This window comes from Penicillium coprophilum (genome assembly GCF_028826855.1).
Source record: "Penicillium coprophilum strain IBT 35676 chromosome Unknown utg000006l_segment0_segment0, whole genome shotgun sequence".
NCBI lineage: Eukaryota > Fungi > Ascomycota > Eurotiomycetes > Eurotiales > Aspergillaceae > Penicillium > Penicillium coprophilum.
The window spans coordinates 962,104-984,295 of record NW_026622725.1 but is presented as its reverse complement, the minus strand read 5'-3'; the positions used below and the strand labels follow the sequence as shown (position 1 = coordinate 984,295).

Below are 22,192 nucleotides of genomic sequence, written 5' to 3'. Positions count from 1 at the left end.
AAGCCACTATCATAAGGCTGATTCGCATACGAGGGCCTGCTTCCCGTGTCTCCAGTGCACTGCCCCTATCTCGCCTAATGTATTGTCAAATCGCTTGACAAGTGTCCCATAATTTCTTTTACAAATTGATCTCATCTACTCGTCGAGCATATGGTCTTCTTTTTCATCATACCTCGGCAATCTAAAGTTTTGGTCAAATAGTCAGTATACTTACGATTGGCGCTTCTTTCTAGTTTCTCTGCGGAAAAGCTGTCCCAGACACCCCTCAGACGGTATGAGACTAATCCGGCTCTTTTGATATGCCGTCATTTACCAAGCCACCGAAAATCTGCCAAGAAAAGGGGTCCGGGGCATATTAGCTGCAATAGGTATAGTGTGTGTCTAAAGAAAGAGCGCACGCACACGTGGACCCCTTTAGAGCCTGGGCAGCTGCAAGCCCTCCGAATCAAAAACCATGTCTCTTTGCCTGGACGAATCAGCACAGCTTGGGTTTGCTTGTCTTTCACGCCCATCTTCCTGGGGGCGGAAGCCGCCTGACCCACTAGCAATCCGTGTGAACGATTGAATTGAAATAGCACCTGCTCCAACTCGATCCTTATTACGTCCTTTTTAACCTCCGAGCCCCGAATACCTTCCAAGAGGCCTCCCGAACTTCAAGCCTTGAAGACGAATACAATGGCCAAATGCTACAATTATGATGGATCCCCGGACACTAGTCGAACTCCATGCTCGGCAGATGGGACCCCCGCCCATTGTTGTTCAGATGAGGAAATTTGTATAAGCAACGGGCTCTGTCTGCATATTTACGAAGATGGTACAACGAGCTACTGGGAAAACACCTGCACCCATCCTGATTGGAAAAACAATTCGGTTCCGACGTGCCCCTCAAACTGCGCAGAAACTGTCCCACAGGGTAGGGAGCCCGTTTGGAGCCTAAATACCAATTGATGGCCAGTTCTAAACTAGTATAACTAATTTATTTATCTAGACCCCCCGAAGGCGGAAACGGTGTCGATATTTGCGGCAAGGGCAAATTTGTCTGCAAAGGCTACCACAGCTACAGTTGCAATAGCACAACCACCTTCTCACTCAAATCATTTCACCCTGTACTTGCATCCGCGATCTCCCCATCAAGCACGCTTACAAGTACCCAATCGAATTCTCCAACTGCAGCGCCGCCTAGGTCAACAGGGAAAAGTGAGAGCCATAATAACCTCGGCGTGGGTCTCGGCGTCGGCCTAGGCGTGGGGATTCCTCTCGTCTTTGGAATCATCGCAACTTTCTGGTTCTTCCGTCGACGACAGAGTAGGTCTGTTACCAGCTCAGGCCATACTCAGGCTTATACCCCATCGTCGCAACAAAACGGTGCACTGTCAGAGCGAGGGGCAACTCTCCCTATGCCTAAGGAGGAAAGGCCTCCGCAGGAGTTAGCAACAAGGCAGGCGCGACCGCACCTTGAGCTACAGTAGAGTGGGCACTGTGTAATCTATTTGACAAAGCTTCACTTCATATCGTTTCTAGCTTTTGTCTACTTCGCTGCTATTTCCGCCGATATCATGTCTTTTACTTTTTGATTTGTATTACAATTGAATATGGATCTGGGTGAGTGGTATACTCCCATGTAAGGCTATGATTAGGGTTTTATAGACATGTTCGTAGTGAATCAGCGCACTCAATTCTCGGCAATGATCGGTATTCGTTGATAGTCCGATGAAAATGAGACACTATGTAATGTCGATTGATGATTCTATACACCTTTCTTTACGCAAGGTACCCAAGAAGAAGAATTTTTACACACTTGGTCTTCCACGCGTTAGCTTGAAACATCTATGTAGGGAGTTTTTTAAGGGCATTATGTCTACGTTGTAGATTAATACTCTTCTCTTTGCTAAAAGGCAGACCGCTGACGATTTGATAACTGGTCCAGTTTGTATGTTTACTAAATCTTTTAATGAAGATTGCTCTCGGGGGCTCTAAACAGGGCACTATTTAGTCATATTGGAGTGGTCCCATAGGACCAAATGATAGGAGTTGGAAAGGTCCACGTATCACTGCGTACCCGTAGGTGTAGACGGCATATATACCAATTAGCTATATCCAGTGCTATTATGACTCTAATTCCAACGTTATACCTCTTGTCACGCGACTAGCAGGAACGTGGATGACCAAAAAAGGTGCATCTTGCGATCTGCTTTTGACTCAGAATCTCGGCTCAATCCACTTGATGTACGAAACTGTAATCGGTAAGATCTTCCTCTAGGTTACGCGTAGGGGCCTTGTCATATTTTGAATTATTGCTATATCAAATATCTGCTTTTCTTTTCCTCTTCCCCCTTAATGGGAGTGATTGTACTTTCCCGTAAGAATTACGGCATATAGTATCCCTGACTCTACACACATACACACACACACAATTCATTAACGGCGGCTGAGCCGAAAGGGCAACTATCACTAATCTACCAATACACACATGTTTGGGTCTCCTTGGAGCCCATATAGTATTTCCTCCTATATTTAACTTCTCAGCTTTCAATCTCATAATTGGTCCCTATTGGTTAGTATTGGTGAGTAGATTGGCTTAAAGGCGCTTCTTTAAGTGTTCAACATCCTATCTTCGATAGTTGAAGCGTGTCTACTGTCTGGCATTAGGTGTTAGGGGTTAGTTAGAAGAGGTATTTTACCTATTCGTTAGCTAGTTTAAGTAGCATTAAGTCGGCCTATAGCGATAGTAAATCGTATTGAGGCTCGTACTACTTCTAAAGTCGGCTTTCACTTTTGATTATCGTAGGGTAACTTCCCTCTTAAGAAGAAGGATATATTACAGTATCTCTATCCGGTACGTAGTCCACTTTCGATATCGAAACAGAAAGTGGTTTATAGTCTCTCTTACTTATCCGTATGTATATTAATCTATCTTAGCGGTATTAATTTAAAAGAGATATCTATTAAGTCCTACTAGACTGCGAAAACGCCCATTTAATTTGAGACACTTTTAGCGTCGCCAAGACATATGCGGGCACTCCTGGCAAGGTGATTATTGCCAAGAACTAGTTATCCATATAAAATAGCCTAATAGGATAATTTTTGCATTATTTTTGCATAAGGTGGGCGATGGGCGTCAAATTTCAAAAGGCCCACGGGCCGTGGGCACTTCCTAGTCCCCATGGACGGGCGATGTCGCAGTTCTACTCTTACCTTTGTATTGCCCGATGAAGAGCCCAACGTTGCAGCCTGCAGGCTGGCCTCAACCAATTTTTATACCTCTGCTCCAGGAATCTGAGTGGGATACGGATAGAATCTACGACGAGGATCCGCCAAGCTATATCCACTACTTAATTAACTAGAATGGCGTGTCACCCATAGAAGTAAGGCGTGGTTAAGGATACGGAAGAAGACCGAGTTTTGGGCCCAAGCGCCTACCGGCGGTTACTCCTGGAGAGGCTACAAAATCTCCTTGGTGGGAAAGTCAACCGCAACGAGAGGGTCAGGATCGATAGCACGGCGATTGTTGTGGTAGTTTCAGTCTCCTGAGTCCTTACTACAAAGAAAAAGCCGAAGTAAGCTTTCCTCAGTTAGTAAAGAGTGCCCCTAGCCGAAGGTTTATTTACGTACCGAGACGGCTCCCGTGAAGTTAATTTGGCCCCCGTTTGGTGGGTCTGATCTTGACAGATTAGTTAATTAGTATGCTTGCTACCAAGTTCAGAAATATGTGAATTTTGAAATAAGATCTAGCCATCTAGATCCTATGCAGCTAAATCAATTCCTTAACTATCTCATAAACCGCCTGAATATACGCTGCCGGGGAAGGATGTTCTTCATTCAGCATCCTATTCATCGTGTACGCGATTGTGAGCCTCCTGTCGCTATCCATAACCACGATCGAACCGCCCCATCCGCTACCCCATCCAACACTGCCCTCCGGCAGCTTGCTTTCGGCGATCCCCGACCCAGGTCCGGTGAGGTAGATCCCAAGTCCGCGCCTCCCGCTACGGCCCGTCACCAAGTCCATCCCACTCGCATGCTCCGTAAACGCCAGTCTCACCGTCTCCGCCGACAATAGGCGATGGCCACCTGCCGCACATGTACCGCCGAGCGAGAAGCAGGAAAGGATTTTGACCAATGCCCTGGCGTTCGTGTGGCCGTTGACTGAGCCTAACACGCTGGACTGCCAGAGTACAGTTTTGGCGTCCTCGGCAATGGGAAAGGGGTTACAAAGCGTGCGCACAACGATCGAGTCCTGCTCATATCCTACCTGACTAAGCACCTCCTGGATCGAAGGTCCCGGTGGAGGCACGACAGGGGCCACCCGACTCCGGTCCTCCTTGCGACAACCAAATTGGAAGTCCGTCCCGTCGCCCAGTGGCCGGCAAATTTCCTCCTCCACGAACTTCTCGATGGACATCCCAGTCTTCCTCCGCACCAGCTCCCCGACGAGGAATCCCTGCGTCAAACCGTGATATCCCATTGCGGTTCCGGGATCCCACAGCGTTGCCTGGCGCGCCAGCTTTTCGGTTGCTCTCTTGACGTCGCATATGTCCTCCAGTGTCATGTTGTCCTGCCACGCGCTGAGACCAGCTGTGTGGGATAATATTTGGCCGACTGTGACCTCGGACTTCCCGTTCGCCGCAAAATCGGGCCAGTGCTGCGCCACCTTGTCCTCAGGGCGGAGCATACCACGCGAGATCAGCATCAGTGCCGCCAGGTTGGTGACGAGTTTCGTGGTTGAGAAGACGTTCACCACCGTATCCTTTTCCCATGGTTTCTTGGCCGACGCGTCGGCATATCCTCCCCATATGTCCACCACGTTATCTTCGCCGTTGATATTAATACACAGACTGGCACCGATGTCTTGTCCGGAAGCGATGAATTCTTGCATTAAGTCGCGCAACTTGGAAAACCGGGCGTCGCAGTGGCCTTGAACCTGAGCCATAATGATGGATAAAGTTCGTGGCAGCGGTGGACAAACATGAGCAACGGAACTCCAATACAAATGAAAAAGTCTACTATATAGGTGTAGTGGTTGCTGTGAATAACGAAACGTCAGGGTACGGAGGCGCAGTGAGGTAAGAGTGAGTAGAGGTGTCGCGTAAGACGCAAGATACGATATTATACGTAAAGCGGTCGCTCTGAAATCATGAGATGGTCTATTATGAGAAAAAGATTATTTACGCCTTACCTTGATGTACAGCGCAGTTTCGGGTACGGCCCAAGAGACAGATCGTCAGTGTGTGAGCGGTACAGAGGTGCATATCAAAAGTTTTTCACCTCCTATTTTTACGCTATCCCCTATATAGTAAAGTGGTTTTGAAATCGAGTATTCGATTTGACTATGCTCTGTATCAAATCACCTTCCTGTCAACAGCCCCCCCCTCCCCCTAATATCCCAAGCTTAGTCACTAACTCCCCGCTAGATACAATTAAGTGGGTAAATAAGCTTAATCATAAGCATATCAATAATATTGAGAAGCTAGAGGATCTATCTCGGGATTTCAAGAGGTATATCCAGCGAAGCATATAGGTAAATACCCTTTTATCCTAGTAGCTTGATCTAGTGAAGCAGAGTTTAAAGAGCTCTTGGTTCTATAAATCAGCAGTAAATAGGCCAATAAATGGGAAATCACTTCTTAGGACTTAGGGCTCGGCCTTATCACCTATTTGCGTAAATAGGATGATAGCGAAAAGGTAGGATACTAAGGCGAAGAAGTTGCTTCGGCTATAAGCCCGATAAGCCAAGCTTTTGTAAGCCTAATAGGACACCCAATTAGCGAGCAATTTAGCTCAAAACGAGTATGAAGTATCAATAGCGGCAAGAGATAGTAATGGTAGAAATTGGCATATAGATAGTACGGGGGTACCTTTGTAGATAGCATTTTAATGGTTGATAAATTGAGAATTTTGAATCTTGTGAGAAATTTGAATCTAGTGGGGCGCACCAACACAGGGTGGTGTGTTGGGCGCTTGGCATGGTTACCTAGGACAAATGGGTAATGTTTTGGGAGAACTTTTGGCTCTAAAAAGGGAAATAGTACCTGTAACTCTTATATATGTTTCCATAGAAGCTATTGGATTGCGGCTCAGGAAGACATCTGGCATGGTGCAATAGTGTATTTGCATCCAAAAAAAACGCAAATTTGGTAGTTGTTGAATAGTCGACAATGAATGTTGTGTTGTAAATTTGCTATCCGCTTTGGATCACATTGTCATTGGGACATATAACCAAAAACTGCAATTTACTCCACCAATGGCAGCGTGGCCGAGCGGTTAAGGCGTAGCACTCGAATTATGGATTTCATGTTCCTCGATATGCTATTCATTCGTGAGCGTGTGTTCGAATCACACCGCTGTCGACACCTTTTTTTTTCCCTTGAAAAAGGCTTCCATCTATATCCTGGTCAAAACCCTCACTTGCTATGCTCCATCATACTCGCAGTAGTAATCAATTTATAGTCGGTTTATTTATTTGACGTTTTTTTCCCTGAATGGTCTTGATACTTACTGCATTCACCTTAAACAAGGTACTCGCGTTATCATATGATAGTAGGAAAATGCGATAGTTGTTTATTTCCACCCACCCCTTCTATGCATTACTTACCTCGTGCATTGTCGACTTCACCTATTCCGCCACTGCGAGATCCATTCCGTTTAACTAGATCGCAAGTCTGAAATTGATCCTTATGCTATCGGCCATCAGTCATCGGAGGTTGGCGCCTGGGGTGTCTACATTTCACTTCAGGCAGCAAGGCACCAAGGGGTCGCAAAAGGTTGTTACTCCTTCCGTCTTCGCTCAAGGTTGTGTGATCCTTCACATTCCAAGCAGGATATGACGTTGATTTCCCTTGTTGATTCGGCCTTTACTCCGTATACTGTTCTGATCTAGCCCCGAACTATGGTGAAGGACATGGTGATAGTCACTGTCCCTACTCCTTAGGGAGTGCCCCATACACGGGAAGCGACGGAGTGTCGACGGAAATTTCCCCAGACAGCGTAGAGCTGCGGGGAAGAAAATTATCCAAATCATGTGCCGATTCTGGCTTGAAAAGCAACAAGTTTAGGCTATATTGCAAAATAGGTTTACCCACATTCCGTGCCAATCAAAGGGAGGTTCCCTGTTGGTCCGAGGCCTTTGGTGTACTTCGTACTGCACTAACCCTATTTGCCTGCATGTTTCACTGTAATGATGCGGTCGCCCATTTGTTGCTCTACACCCGTAGCGCATCTTGTATTTCTGTGACTAGGGAACAAACGCTCCAACTTGGTCATGGGTTGCGAGTCAGCACTGGCTTGGCACCCGGACCAGGGGGGTTTCATGCCCTGGGAATTACAGCCCTAGTATCCTGCCCGGGGAGGGGGGGTTTATAAAGGGTACACCTGCGCTGCTGGACCAGGGCAAGAATGAAACGATCCTCCACGGCACAGGACATCATGCAGAACCTCCTTCTCTCTGCTCTGGCATTTAGTGTCACGGCTAATGCCTATGCCCCTGGAGCTGCTGGCTGGGACAAAGCTTACTCAAAAGCCCAAGCCGCCCTCTTAAAGCTAAATCTGACCGAAAAGGTCGGGATTGCCACTGGCGTCGGGTGGGGAGCCGGGCCCTGCGTGGGCAACACATATCCTGTCAGCTCGATTGACTATCCCTCCTTATGTCTACAGGACTCGCCCTTGGGCGTCCGCTACGCCAATCCTGTCACAGCCTTCCCCGCGGGTATCAATGCCGGAGCAACTTGGGATCGTAGTCTCTTGTACGCACGCGGTGCTGCAATAGGCGAGGAGGCCAAAGGTCTGGGCGTCCACGTCCAGCTTGGACCAGTCGCCGGGCCTCTGGGAAAGAATCCCGATGGCGGTAGGAACTGGGAAGGGTTCTCGGTCGACCCGTATCTCAGTGGAGTTGCCATGGAAGAGACAATCCAGGGTATGCAAGATTCGGGCGCTCAGGCCTGCGCAAAGGTACGCCGACCTCAACTCTACTTATCATTTCGTCCGTTCTGACTATAATAAAGCACTGGCTTGGGAATGAGCAAGAGCACAATCGCGAGACGATGAGCTCTAACATTGGCGACCGTGCGACGCACGAGCTGTATGTATGGCCGTTCATGAACGCAGTCAAGGCCAATGTTGCATCTGTGATGTGCTCCTACAACAAATTGAATCAGACTTGGGCCTGTGAAAGTGAGGCTCTGAACGATCTGATGAAGACCGAGTTAGGTTTCCCTGGATACATTATGACCGACTGGAATGCGCAGCACACTGGTGTCGGCAGTGCCTTGGCTGGACTCGATATGACAATGCCGGGTAGTGACTTCAATAACTCACCCGAAAGCAAATACTGGGGACAAAACCTCGTGCAGGCCGTTGCTGATGGCTCTGTGCCTGAATCGCGTGTGGATGATATGGCAACGCGTATCCTGGCAGCTTGGTATCTTCTCGAGCAGGATAAGGGCTATCCTGAGGTGAGCTTCAGCTCCTGGGATGGAGGCAAAGCCAGTGTCGACGTCACAGGGGACCATGCGACCGTCGTCCGCACCGTTGCCCGTGATTCCATCGTCCTGTTGAAGAATGAGGACGCTGCTCTCCCTCTGCGGCAACCCAAGACCTTGGCCATCATTGGACAAGATGCTATCGTCAACCCTAAGGGCCCTAATTCATGCACAGACCGCGGCTGCAACGATGGCACGCTAGCTATGGGGTGGGGCAGTGGGACATCTGAGTTCCCTGTAAGCAAATTTATCGCCGACAAGTCAAAGCAAAATTGAAAAACTAACAATGTCGCATTAGTATCTCATTGCTCCCCTTGATGCAATTCAGGCCCAGGCTAAAAAAGACGGCACGGAGATTATCGAGAGCACGACCGATAGAACTACGGCCGCTGCCTCTGCTGCCGCGGCAGCGGAGACTGCCGTGGTCTTCATTAATGCAGACGCTGGCGAAGGGTAAGTCAGGCTTGCTTTTACCTCATTTGTGATGTATTTGAATTACTAACACCCTGCCTAGTTACATCACAGTCGAGGGCCACGCTGGCGACAGAAATGATCTCGATCCTTGGCACAACGGAAACGATCTCGTCAAGTCCGTTGCGGCAGTGAACAAAAATGTCATCGTAGTCGTGCACAGTGTGGGCCCCATTACCCTAGAGACTATCCTAGAGCAGCCCTCAGTGAAGGCAATTGTTTGGGCTGGGCTACCAGGCCAGGAAAGCGGAAACGCCCTGGTTGACGTGCTGTATGGTAGCACATCTCCAAGCGGCAAGCTTCCCTACACGATCGCCAAGCAGGCTTCGGATTATGGGGCTGGCTGGGACAGTGCGCTCGACGACAATTTCGTTGAAGACTTGTTTATTGATTACCGCCACTTCGACAAGAACAACATCACCCCCCGCTACGAGTTTGGCTACGGCTTATCGTATACGACATTCAACTACACGGGACTTGTGGTTAGTATTTCTGCTACATCTGGAGCATCAGATGGACCCATTGTCCCTGGCGGAGCAGAGGACCTTTTCGAATCAGTCGGCACTGTCTCCGTCGTGATTCAAAACACTGGCGACGTAGCTGGTGCTGAGGTCGCTCAGCTCTACCTTGGTCTTCCGGACTCAGCGCCTAGCACTCCCCCAAAGCAGCTGCGAGGGTTCCAAAAGTTGAATATCCAACCGGGAGAGCCGGAGACGGCTACTTTTGAGCTCACTCGGCGTGACTTGAGCTACTGGGACGTGCAGAGTCAGAAGTGGGTTGTGCCTGCTGGTAGTTTCACCGTTTATGTTGGAAGCTCCAGTCGGGATGTTCGCGAACAGGGAAAGTTTACTGTCGCTTAGTAGTATTATCCCTTATCCTTTGACTTGTACATATCTCTAGTTCAGAAACGACTTGTCTCGATGTGAAACCTTGGTCCGTAGAATACAGAAAGTAAATTCAAGGCTTGATGCGACGATAACGTCTATTATCAAACGTGCGTCTTTGTCATGTTTCGTGTGGCTTTATCCTTAGAGATGACTATTCTCAAGAGACAGTGTCGTCGGGCGCGTTTCACCTAAGACAGGAGCCGGAACAATGAACACATGGATTACGCTTTGTAAATGTTGCTTCTTTCATTGTCAATAAACATAGTATTGAGCAGTCTTTTCCATTGATTATAGCAAACAAACATAAATACCACATAGCCCGTCCTTCTCGAAGTAGCAAACCATCATCAATCCGGGGTCTATCTACGCCTCCATACATAATCTCAGTTTCACTCAACTACTTATCTCCAAAGGAAAAAAAAAAAAAAAACGATGGCTTGGTGGGATAGTTCTGCGCCCGGCTGGGTCGAGAATCTCATGCCAACCTACATACAAGAGCTCGGCGAGTTCCGATCAGAAGTCATGTGTCAGATTGATATCCTGATCAACCATCCAGGCCACCAGCAATTAGTGAGCGAGAAAATCATTCGCATGGCTCGATCCATGCGCAAGATCAAAGGACTGGCGTTTGATATCTCGGTGTATCTTCCACACCATGAATTCGTCACTGGCGCATGCCCTGGCTTCTACCAGACGACCTTTCCTCGGGTGTGTGATTTTATTGAGAATACCTTGATTGAACTGGGTAGGGCTCTATTAGACTACCCGGAGATTCAAGATTCTGTTGCTTCGCAGCTCCAGGATTTGTTAGCCTCAATGTAGGTTGGATATCTGTTAGGCGGGTTGATACAATTTAGGTGGCTCGATAGTGGACTTGATTTTGCTTGTAATTGTGACTACTACCCTATATTTAACAAGCAAGATAGATAGAAGGTAGTATAAAAATGAAATTCTTGCAGTAAAATCCGTTTCCATGTTTGGAATGAGAGGTTGTTCGCATCGAGTGCATCCAAGGCCGAGAGCGGCTGGGTGATCAGCCAGCCCAATACAAATATGGGATGGCAAGCCTCATGATTTTTGAGTTCGTATTTCTCACCACGCAACAGGCCGAGCAATATGATCCATTGATCTCTTGATTTCGAATATATTGTCACGAGAAACTGACGGCCAATCGGTGAGTGTGGAAGAGGGTGAGATAGAAAAACAAATATACCTCAGCCGGTATTCGGCACGGGATTGTCGATCATACTGAATTTGACATGCCTCACATCGAAAACGGAATGTCACTAGTGAGATTCCTCATAAGAACCAAGCCCTTCGCACACAAGGACCAAGACCTCCCCCTGCGTCAGTCCAACCAGATAATCCCACCCCGAAATAACTACCATGCATTTTCAACATAGTCAATGGAGGTTTTTGTTTGCACTTATATCTTCATGTTTGTTTGCTTCCGTTGAGTCAGCCAAGGATTCCTCAGATCGCCATGTGAGACCGACCTTCACGTTTGACCAGCTCTGGGAACTCCAGAAGAACTTTTGGGACACCTTTCTCTACCCGGAAAATCTCAAACAGACACAAGGCAATGCATCGACTATTTTTACTCCAGATGTGAGTTTATTCCGCTTTCATGTCTAGGCCCATTGATCGAACACAATACAGGTTCAAGGTCGTGTCGACGCCACCCGCACCTTCGATGGCGACGAGCTAAACCGTGAATATATCTTTGGTCTATTCTCAGATCCAAACCATTTCAGCATCGTCGGTATCCCGATAGCGTATAACATCACCCAGTTTACCGCAAATGACAACATCGTAGCCGCGACAGCGGTGGTCACCTTCAACGCAACCGGTTTCGGCGTTCTCCTGCCAGTGACGATCGACACATGGATGATGTACAACGAAGATGGCAAGATGACACAGTACGACGTGACATTCCGCTGGTTTGCCTACTTGCTTGATTTCCTGCTTGATGGAGTGGCAAAGAAAATAAACGCCACTTCGCCCGACCAGGCTGTCGCCTATTTTACTGATTTGCTAGCCACCACCGTCTGTAATTCACACGAACAGTACTGCACGGGATCGAACAAGCAATATAATGACCACCAAAGTTGTTATGACTTTATGACCAAAACCTTACGACTCGGAAAACCATACGAGCTGGGTCGTAACACATTGCTATGCCGAAAGATTCACGAGCATATGGTGCAGTATCGGCCCGAGGTGCATTGTCCGCATATCGGTCCTAGTGGAGGTGGATACTGTGTTGATGATATGGACTACAAGCAAACTGTGCTACAGAGATACTTCAATGACTCTTGGATTCCATTTGGCTATGGCACAGACCAGAACATCTGGCTCGCTAACTGAGGAGCCAGCATTTGGATCAAGGAATGATCTTCCACTCATAGTGTGGCGCATTAGATTTGAATATACAAGATTACAGGCTTATTTTTACAAAGTATCCAGTGCATCAGAACTAGCCCCTTTCATCTGTCGGCAGATGTGAGTCGACAGAGTACTTTCCTCATCGTTGTCCACAGACTCAACATAATGAAACAAGTCAGACGAACTCTGAAGATACTCATTTTTCCCCGGAGTAATCTACAGTATTGATTTTCTGTCACATGGAAATTGTACTCAAAGTTTTCGGAAGTATGTATCCAAGTCCATGCTCTTGAAACCCATATGTCATTATTCAAATCCTGCACTGTCCAAATCTAGTATCTGCTCTCACAATCTCCTAGCAGTGTGACCAAACAAAACTGGGCGATAAAGGATGACCATGGATCATATCGAGGGCTCATAGGCATCATATATTGGCATGCTGTTATCTGCACCATCTTACGTGCTATGTCACATCAGACACGAGACCACTGGCGCTCTTATAGCCCCTTGATGATAAGCCGCAAGCCCCCTAGCTCATCCTTAGTCTAACGTGGCACTACGCGGAGTTTTACCGAGTAAGGGGCTGTTCGATGATCTGCGTCTCGGAGCTTTATGAGTGATATCATAGGAGATACATCGGCACAAGTCTCCGATGTCTCCGACCTCATTTGCCGATGATCATACTCTACATTCCAATCCCTTTGCATGTCCGTTCCTAACCGTCTTTTATGCTGCCCCCGCTTACAATCCTCCGTCGTAGACCGAGTAAGCTCTCTATCCCCCACGTAAAGCACGTCAGTTTCAGCCTTTAGAAAACGTTGTTTTCTTCGAGGCTTCAAGGCAGGGGCTCACTATCATACCCTAGGACACCACATTTTTCAAATTGCTTCCATAGCTGCATATATATCCTAGATGTGAATCATCGGATTCCCAGCCCGATTGCAAAATCGACGATATGGTTACTCTTGGGCTACCATTTATGTTTGAGGTAGATGCACAAGTGTATAATATCCCGCTCGGCCGTTGAAGTTGCATGCCAACCCTCATAGTATACGTACGGAAATTCCTTCCGTCACCTGGCTGATCTTTACCAAGATTTCTTGCCATCCCTTCGAACGCTAGGCCTCCTTGACAGTGATCAAACAATGTGACCAAAGTTCTTGTTGCTTAATATAGATGCAGTTAAAATGGAAGCATTCACCGTTAGAACTTGCTCTTGTCCAATGTCACTGTTCAACCAGACTCATGGAATTCAACATCACCACTATGGAGAGAAGACGCTCTTCTTGCAGTAACTCACTACCAGGGAGTGAGGCACAGATACGCTTATGTCCTGAAAAGTTCGATGAATCTTCCACCGATGAGCAAAAGTTAGCACCGGTCGACGGAGGGTTTCAGGCATGGATGTTTCTGATGGCTTGTGTAATGATCGAAGCTTTGATATGGGGTAAGCCAGCCTGTGTGACTGCAAGAAACAAAAGGTCACGCTAACGATGAGCAGGATTTGCTTTTGCGTTCGGAGTCTTCCAGAAATATTACAACACCCATGCAGCCTTCCAGGACTCCAATATGGTAGCTGTTATTGGAACATGTGCTACAGTTAGATTACCACGTTTGCTTACAACGATCCATTGCTAACACCATCCATAGGGAATATCCTATTTGAGCTGTCCACTGGTCATTGTTGCTATGATCCTCCTTCCTCAATGGGGACGCTGGTTCTCATCTGTCGGACTAATAATAATGTGTCTTTCGCTGGCACTGGGCTCATTCTCTACCAATATCACTCATCTCGTCCTCTCCCAAGGAGTCGGTTTCGGAATAGGCGGCTGTATAGCATACAGTCCATCCATCCTATACATGGACGAGTGGTTCGTCGACCGACGAGGATTGGCGTTCGGCATAACCTGGGCTGGATCAGGGGTATCTGGAATAATATTCCCGATTGGCCTAGAGAAACTATTGACTCGGTTTGGATTCGAAACCACGCTTAGGGTCATCTCCGTGGTGGTCTTTGTTCTAGCTGCGCCTTTCCTATACTTCCACAGACCCCGGCTCCCAGTTAAAAAAGCAGTCGACTATAAACGTCTGAACTTCCGATTCCTCGTCACTAGGATATTTTGCGTCTATCAACTCGGCAACATCATTGAGGCAATGGGGTTCTTCCTGCCTGGCATTTATCTCCCGTCTTACGCACGAAGTATTGGCGCTACGGGTTTTCTATCGTCATTGACAATCACGCTCTTGAATTTGGCGTCTGTTTTTGGAAGTGTTACTATGGGTCATCTGGCAGATCGATATCATGCTATCACCTGCATTACCATCTCGACTGTTGGTAGCACTCTGTCGGTGTTTTTTCTCTGGGGATTCGCATCAACCTTGCCTACGTTATTCGTATTCTCTATCGCATACGGATTGTTTGCAGGTTGTTATTCGGCAACGTGGTCAGGGATTACGCACGAAGTCCGACGAATCGATCCAAATGCCGACGCAACCATCATTTTCTCGGTTATTGCCTTTGGTCGCGGTATTGGAAATGTCGTTAGCGGACCTTTGAGCGAGGCTATACTTGATGTAGATCCGTGGAAGGACTCTGCTGTGGCGGGATATGGCAGTGGATATGGGCTTATCATCTTGTGTACGGGGATTAGTTGCTTGTTGAGCGGAGTATGTATATTAGCACATTACACGAAATGTATATAGGCGGGTCTTGTTGCACATTCATGCTGATGATTAACGTCTGCTTTTTTGGTGGGACAAATGATGGTTACCGATAGTTAGACTCGCTACATATGATACTACTTCAAGATTATGGACCTATACTTCCTCGTCGAGCAACTATTTTCGCTGAATTCGAGCATACTTTGATAACTAGATTCTTCTCTTCTTTAGTTTGTGAGTCACTCGGTTTAATCCAAAATACTTCATAAGCTGCTGGTTTGTTAAGGGTTAATTTTTGTTCGTGATCCGCCAGCATCCGAGTGTGCGGAAGTATATATCCGACTTGCTGCCATCACCACTCCGCATTACCCTTTAAATATCCAACTACGAGTAGCAGTAAGTCGTATATTCAAGAGCTGGTAGGAACTAACAATGTAAGCATCTATTCTATCTATGTTACAACGGTTTATGTAGAATTTTCATATCCACGACGCCATGATCAACGCCACCGGGGCACACCGGGCTTCCCGACGATCCCGAGCCCGCTTAATCTCGGATCTTCGAATCAATGTTTGGATCTTCGAAGCTTTAAGCTTAATAGGCTTTGATATCAAATCAAGTTGTTCCAGGTATGGACTGGTTAAGTGGTCGACGTCACCCCACAAGAACATAGCGATGCTGATTCCACGACACACGCTCAGATGTTTATATTGTGGTCCATGACGCCAATGTATAGGGGACTACCGGTTATTTAGAAAGTTTACCTGTCTAATGTACTGAAAGCTTACCGCATGCATCGTCTGGGTGATGATGATTCGAGATGACTTGGAAGATTGCGCGGTTCTATGGGCTTAGAGGTATTTAACTACCGGTGGGAGTAGCACTTCTTTTGCATTTTATTCACTATTCTCCCACTCTAACACACGATAACTCTTCAGAGACAAATCCAAGAGCTATGCGTTTCTTCAACATCGTCAGCCTCCTGGCCGGAGTCACCTCCGCAGTCACTGCGACTTCCTCTTCATCCAGCGCAGCCTCAACCTGCTGGCCCACATCTTCTGACTCGAAGGTCCTCGAATTTGCCTGGGGTATCTCCCAGTTCATCGGTGGCTACTACAATGCCACTGTGAACAGCACCTTCGGAAACTCGAACAACGCTACCCTTCTATCCTACCAGAAGGTCCTCTTCGGCCTCGAGAAGGACAACACCCTGTCAACCGCCGCCATCGAGAAGGTCTCCGAGAAAGCCCCCGGCTTCTCCAAGCCCCAGTGTGACTTCAAGTTCCCCCAGGTCAACTCCACCCAGGCTTGGGCTCAGTACGCCTACCGCTTCGAGGATACCGTCACTGGTGCCTTCATCGGTCTTGCCGGATACACCGAGTCCCCCGAGGTCTCCTTCCTCATGGCTCGTCTGGCTGCTGAGCACAGCGCCCACTCTGCCCTGATTGGTAGCCGCATCAACTCGACCTACTTCGCTGCCAACTCTTCTTCTCTTGTTGCGGCTTACGGCCCCGCCCAGGTTCTGTCCACCCGCAACCAGACCGGTAGCCTCGGCGAGTATCTTGGTGGATGTCTCACTGCCCCTGTCAGCCGCTGTGGTGCCATCAGAATCGGCCCCCTGATTGCTACTCCCTCCTCCTCCGGTGTCGCCAGCAGCACCGGTATGGCTACTTCTTCTTCTTCTGCCAAGAAGCACTAAGGGCTTGATTGTTAATTGAAGAGACATCAACCTCAACCTGAGGAATGTGTCAAAATGTACCATTGTGTAATAATTTTGATCAATACGGTCGATCGAGGAGGAATATCGCTGTTAATAGAGCAGGATTGGAATACATGAGCTAATTAATTGATAAATTGGAGATACGTCGAGGATACTTATTTTTCTTTACTTATTAGGCCTTGGCTCACCGATGGTCGTACCCTCCCATCGGTGTTGCTTAGTCACGAGTAGTTTGCTCTCTTCTCTCTTTCTTCTCCCCATCTCAGAAATTTATGATGATCTTGATGCCTACATTTTAGCCTGCTCCTTTCTGATATTTTCTTTTGTTATCCTGTCCTTTCTTTTCTTCGTTTTCCATATTTATGAATGAGACCAATACCAACCGCGATTTCTCCAAGCACCTTGATTGAGGCATTCCGTACTCAGCATCATATTCAATTGTTAAACAGCTAATTCCGGCTTGGGTTGTTACAGTAGCAGAAAGAGAGATCAACTGTCATGGTCTACGCGCATGTCATGGTTTGCTTGCCTGGCTTCCCCAGCTCGGTGTTTGAATGGTTTGCCCTACCTGCCCGGCGCATTGCTATTTCTCCATGTCTGCGCACTTCCATAGTTTCTTTTTTCTCTCTCTCTTCTCTAGTTTTTGTGTCTTCGTCTTCGGACCTTGTAATATGACCGCATTGTCTTCAGAAGCCTTGCCATTCTGACAAGGGCAATTATTTTATACGAAGCCTTATCTGGGAGGGTCCTAAGGTAGCGAAATACCCTGGCTGTTGAATGCGGTCCTGCCTGGATGGCAGTCTGCTAGGAATACGGCAGGGCTCGGGGATCAATGACGCAGTTTGCCAAATGCCCCTTCTTGCTTGCCATTTTCTTCCTTTGTTCTTAGTTATTCATCTGGCACATTCGTTCTTCGGACGCTTTATTCATCGAATATAATCAATTTGTGGTTGGTTCCAAGGTTTTGCCAACTCTGACTATGTCAGTAGATCTTGTGACACAAATTTGACCCGGAAGCAGGGTGAGACAGGCTTGTGTCCCAGCCTTGTACGATTGTGTTAAGACTCAGCTTTAGAGCTGTGTCATGACAAAGTTTATCTCTATTTTATCACCATTTCGGCGTTTCCGGGCATGTTTATTGCTTTCTCGTCTTCATTCCACATCCAATAAAGCCAGGCAAACTCCGCATTACCAAAAATCAAATTCGCCACAGCTTTTTCTGTACGGCTGCTCTTGTGTCTCACTCTCTCAAGGGTGATGATTCCCCACATCATCTGTATGAGCCCATCGAAGGAATGGAAAAACTGGAAAGCTATCGCGTGGGAGGCTATCACTCCATGACAATTGGTGATCATATCCAAAATCGCTATCAAGTGGCTCAAATACTTGGCTACGGTACATACTCAACAATCTGGCTGGCCCGAGATCAAAAAGATAGCAAATATGTCGCCATCAAAGTGTGTGCCGCGGATTCGAGCCCGCTTGAGTTCGGCATCCTTTCAGAACTCTCCAACTCGCCACAAAGTTCAAGCACTAGCCTAGGAAAGACAATGATGCCATCTGTACTAGACAGATTCGAGATTCATGGATTGAATGGTACGCACCCTTGTTACGTGACAATCTCGGCGAGGATGAGTCCCTCTGAGGCAAAAGATGCCTCATATAACCGCCTTTTCCAATTGGAGGTCTCTCGGGCTTTGGCGGCACAGTTAGTCCTTGTAGTTGAGTACGTCCACTCCCAGGGATTTGTTCACGGGGATCTTCATGCTGGAAATGTTCTCCTCCGGTTGCCATTTGACCTAAACCAAATTTCTGTAGAGGAATGGTCTACAAAGTACGGAGAACCGGAATTTCAAGCAATAAGACGTTTCGACGGGCAACCGCTCCCACCGAATGTCCCATCACGGGCCGTTTTACCTCTCTGGCTTGGTGAGGCAAGTGACAAACTCAAACTAACAGAAGCCAAAATCCTACTCGGCGATTTCGGTGAGGCCTTCTCCCCAACCAAGCAACAGAGGTTTGAGTCACACTCCCCCTTGTTTTCCGACCGCCAGGGGTGAGGTTTGAGCCTCATAAACCTCTGTCATTCCCATCAGACATCTGGTCCCTTGGGTGCTGTTTATGGAACATCATAGGTAAAAACTCACTTTTTGACGGCATATTTGCGACCGAAGATAGCATTACTTGCGAGCAAGTCGATGCACTTGGTATGCTGCCCTCGGAATGGTGGCACAAATGGGAGGGGCGACATAGTAGATTCACGGAAGATGGGAAGCCGATCAACCGGGACCCGTACCGGTCGTGGGAGGACAGATCCGAACAAGATATGCAGGAGCCTTGACAGAGGAAAGGGATTCTGCGCATTGAACCGGCCGAGAAGAATGCTATCTCTAAAATGCTGAAGTCGATGCTTCAATTCAAGTCTGAGAATCGATCTTCTGCGAAACAGATCCTCGAATGTGAATGGATAATCAATTGGGCTTTGCCCGAGCATGAGAAGATTCGAAGGATATGGTAACAGCGAAGCTCTTCCATTGCCTGAATCGTCTGAGTACTGGCTATGTGAAAAATATAAGAACGGCATGTATAATAAGCATATGCATGCCTTTCTTCAAAGCAGATTTGCCCAGAAAGCAGCTCCCACTACCGGCATGCTTCGAACCCGAACAGCAAATCTAGACCCAAATACGCCTTGATTGTCCATACAATTATCTACCACCCGGTGAGAGACTACTTATTCAGGTTTTTCCAGAATTTGAATTCCCATGCATTCATCAAAAAAGAAACATTTTCGAATCTGCGCTTGGAAATCTTCAATCCACATCCTGATTAGCATCAAAAAGCCATAAGGTCAAAATAGCACGATCACGATCATTGATCTATTAAAATCTTCCAAGCCCTGCAGACCAAATTCTTTTTCAAGGCTGTTCCCCGTCTCTTTTCCCTATTCGCCAAACTGAATCCTCACTCTTTCGAACATGATTAAATTTGGAACATCGACAATACAAAGAGAAAAGGAATGTTGAGACAATGATTCAAATTTGTTAGACATTTAGGCAGCACAAATGACCTAATGAACGAGTGTGGGGTCGTCAAATTCAGCTCCGTCGTGACCAAGGATTCATAGACATTCCGAGATTCCAAGACCCAGTCGTGATTGAGATATCACTTGGCCTTGACAGGGCATTCGAATCCCCCGCTGTCGCCCCAGCCAGCCTCAGATTTGGTTCCACATAAAACGCCATCACCACCACCTTTTCCTGTACACTATTCATAATTGTTAGCTTGAAACATCTGAAGCGAAGTATCCGCCTCCGAGGACTGAAATTTTGGAGTCAAGTTACCTTGGTGCCCTGTTTGCAAAGGCTTCGAATATGTCAGTATCCATATCCCCACCAATTCTCATAAAAGGCCGACGATGGACTCACCGATTGGTTCCAGCAACCTTACAAGAATTACCGTTGCATTCCTTTTCATCGTCAGTGAAAAAGTGATTCGTCTGTTGTGGAGGCTAAACATACACCGCAGTATTTCCATCCATAGGGGCATTTCCCCTGAGCGGCTGCTTGGTTGTTTTCAGTTGGTACAGCCAGACTCAGGGTGGCACCAGCGGTCAAAACGGCAAACATCAACTTAGAAAAATGCATGATGAAATTCAAAGTCGAGAATTTGGATAACAAAGTTGAATATTGAACTATTAGTCCATTAAGGTTTTGTGTGGATTCGATAGGCCATTGGGGCGAGGACGTTTCCTTTATAGCTTCAGTTCGTGGATAGGTTAGATCTCAGCTCTTTCCAAAATAAGAAAATGAACTTCCCCCTCTGCCAATCCTGCTTGGCTATAGACCGCTCCCCTCTAGAATATCATACTCTCAGAGCATGACTTGGATAACGCAGACTGCAAAGTAGGATACAATCCAATTAGTGTAATATTTCTGTATAATCATGCACTAGCGTGGCCCCCTCATCCTTTTCTGGCGGTCAGACACACATTGAGGCATAATATGTTCAATCAGCATTGCCCTGGATTACTTTCTCTCTAATAGAATATTTACCTTCCAATACCCAGAAATACTCGTTGTGAGGTGCCTGAAATTTAACACCGTTGGATCAAATTTTTGGGCAGGTCTCTAGAAACTGACATTTCACTTTGCGTACTCAAAGTCTCACTCACAGTCGAAATGTCTATTTACTGTATCGAGGTGAATTGCTGCACATATGGTAGTTCAGCTCTCGGTTACACAACCGTTAGCGCCGCCCGGGCGAGCTCGATAATATGACTATCTACGTTTGATTTGCCATTCATTTATTTTCTTTACAGGTTAAACAGTGATACATGAAGGATGTACATAGGACGTACGTACCTCTTTGCATCTGTTAAATGGCCCTTTGGGTGGCAAATCGCTTCCCAAAAGACAGCTACATGCAGAGAAATTCCCATGGAGACAAGATGGCCATTTCAATCAGATCTGAAGGATCGCCAGCCTTGTAAATGTTCTTATTCGCTCTGGCAGAATTCAATTCAAGCATATCCCATTGGATAATATGTATGTCTCTACCGCAGCACAGCTCTATATTCCTGGTTCAAGTCATATGCCACCTGGGCAGGCAGCTCAGGTCGAAGGTTTTATTCAATCCTGTTTCCGAATTAACCACTACCCAAAGCTGCGTAGAATCTACTTAGGTCCTATTTCACCATAGGTTAGTTCTTTCAAACCAATAGGGAACAAGATATGCAAAATCAGATATCTTCCTCCCTATTTGCACAAAGCATATCTCAATGCCACATGTAAAAGTATTGTTAGGCATGATTTCACCGTTTGTAGGCAGGCAAAGCGGGATTAACAAGGGTAGACTTAGCCACAGCACCTACATGCAGCGCAATGTGGGTAGAATTTGAAAATCAAACATCCAAACCTCGCAGATTGAGGCGCTCCGGTGATGCCAAATTTCGCCCAGGTGAAATTAGATGCTTGGCTCGGTGCATTGTCTGTATTAGGTTCTATACTGGAGGAAGGTGAGTCGAAATGACCCTCTGAGATAGGTATCATAAGGAAGTTCTTGTCCAGCCAACTACGTATCGTATGATTTGGTACCGAGATTGTATTGCTTTTAGAGAGCCATCTTTGACTATTGGTTTTTCTTAAGAACACGTGAGCAAGATGCTGCTTCGGCGTGATCAGCCCGTGGAACTGGCCAGCAGGTCGGATTTCATCCACTGTGATGAGCTGGTCGTCCTGTCTCCATCAGACATTGCTTGTGTGCATGAATGGTTACCTTACTTCATACACAACACTGGCAAAGTTCGACTGGTCACTGCTGAATTCGCTTGGTCCACTCCAATGTGGTCAAATAGGACCATGTTCTTCTGATTGGATCCATCTTCAGACCTCAAAATTGAATATAATGCAGTTTGGGCTTGGTGAAACTAATGCAGTTCGCGTCGGAAGTTGGGGGTAGCGCCCGATGTGGCTACGCCGAGGCTGAACCCGGCTAGGGCTGCCGGACCTCCACGAGACTACCTATATGGAGATACATTGGTTGGGAACTATTCCACATCGGATGTCAAGTTTTTGTATTCAGTTATCTTATTT

At 47.0% G+C, this 22,192-nt stretch overlaps 8 protein-coding genes across 8 annotated transcripts; 6 read left to right on the top strand and 2 right to left on the bottom strand.

Annotated features, from left to right (window-relative positions):
- Nucleotides 1-811: 811 nt before the first annotated feature.
- Nucleotides 812-1,469, top strand: N7500_009368 (uncharacterized protein; the record flags this gene model as incomplete). The annotated part of the gene is made up of 2 exons (XM_056680509.1): nucleotides 812-924; nucleotides 989-1,469. The coding sequence occupies 2 exons, from the start codon at nucleotides 812-814 to the stop codon at nucleotides 1,467-1,469; spliced, it is 594 nt and encodes a 197-aa protein (XP_056527891.1).
- Nucleotides 1,470-3,751: 2,282 nt separating this feature from the next.
- On the bottom strand, nucleotides 3,752-4,930 carry N7500_009367 (serine hydrolase domain-containing protein; the record flags this gene model as incomplete). Its single annotated transcript, XM_056680508.1, has 1 exon — nucleotides 3,752-4,930. The coding sequence occupies one exon, from the start codon at nucleotides 4,928-4,930 to the stop codon at nucleotides 3,752-3,754; it is 1,179 nt and encodes a 392-aa protein (XP_056527890.1).
- A 2,462-nt stretch (nucleotides 4,931-7,392) lies between these two features.
- On the top strand, nucleotides 7,393-9,805 carry N7500_009366 (beta-glucosidase; the record flags this gene model as incomplete). Its single annotated transcript, XM_056680507.1, has 4 exons — nucleotides 7,393-7,944; nucleotides 7,998-8,711; nucleotides 8,773-8,927; nucleotides 8,989-9,805. The coding sequence occupies 4 exons, from the start codon at nucleotides 7,393-7,395 to the stop codon at nucleotides 9,803-9,805; spliced, it is 2,238 nt and encodes a 745-aa protein (XP_056527889.1).
- Nucleotides 9,806-10,264: 459 nt separating this feature from the next.
- Nucleotides 10,265-10,654, top strand: N7500_009365 (uncharacterized protein; the record flags this gene model as incomplete). Its single annotated transcript, XM_056680506.1, has 1 exon — nucleotides 10,265-10,654. The coding sequence occupies one exon, from the start codon at nucleotides 10,265-10,267 to the stop codon at nucleotides 10,652-10,654; it is 390 nt and encodes a 129-aa protein (XP_056527888.1).
- Nucleotides 10,655-11,218: 564 nt separating this feature from the next.
- On the top strand, nucleotides 11,219-12,199 carry N7500_009364 (uncharacterized protein; the record flags this gene model as incomplete). Its single annotated transcript, XM_056680505.1, has 2 exons — nucleotides 11,219-11,440; nucleotides 11,492-12,199. 2 exons carry the CDS (start codon nucleotides 11,219-11,221, stop codon nucleotides 12,197-12,199), a joined length of 930 nt encoding a protein of 309 aa, XP_056527887.1.
- A 3,634-nt stretch (nucleotides 12,200-15,833) lies between these two features.
- N7500_009363 (uncharacterized protein) lies at nucleotides 15,834-16,577 on the top strand (the record flags this gene model as incomplete). Its single annotated transcript, XM_056680504.1, has 1 exon — nucleotides 15,834-16,577. The coding sequence occupies one exon, from the start codon at nucleotides 15,834-15,836 to the stop codon at nucleotides 16,575-16,577; it is 744 nt and encodes a 247-aa protein (XP_056527886.1).
- A 1,358-nt stretch (nucleotides 16,578-17,935) lies between these two features.
- N7500_009362 (uncharacterized protein) lies at nucleotides 17,936-18,658 on the top strand (the record flags this gene model as incomplete). Its single annotated transcript, XM_056680503.1, has 1 exon — nucleotides 17,936-18,658. One exon carries the CDS (start codon nucleotides 17,936-17,938, stop codon nucleotides 18,656-18,658), a length of 723 nt encoding a protein of 240 aa, XP_056527885.1.
- A 1,105-nt stretch (nucleotides 18,659-19,763) lies between these two features.
- On the bottom strand, nucleotides 19,764-20,245 carry N7500_009361 (uncharacterized protein; the record flags this gene model as incomplete). Its single annotated transcript, XM_056680502.1, has 2 exons — nucleotides 19,764-19,865; nucleotides 20,120-20,245. 2 exons carry the CDS (start codon nucleotides 20,243-20,245, stop codon nucleotides 19,764-19,766), a joined length of 228 nt encoding a protein of 75 aa, XP_056527884.1.
- Nucleotides 20,246-22,192: the final 1,947 nt, after the last annotated feature.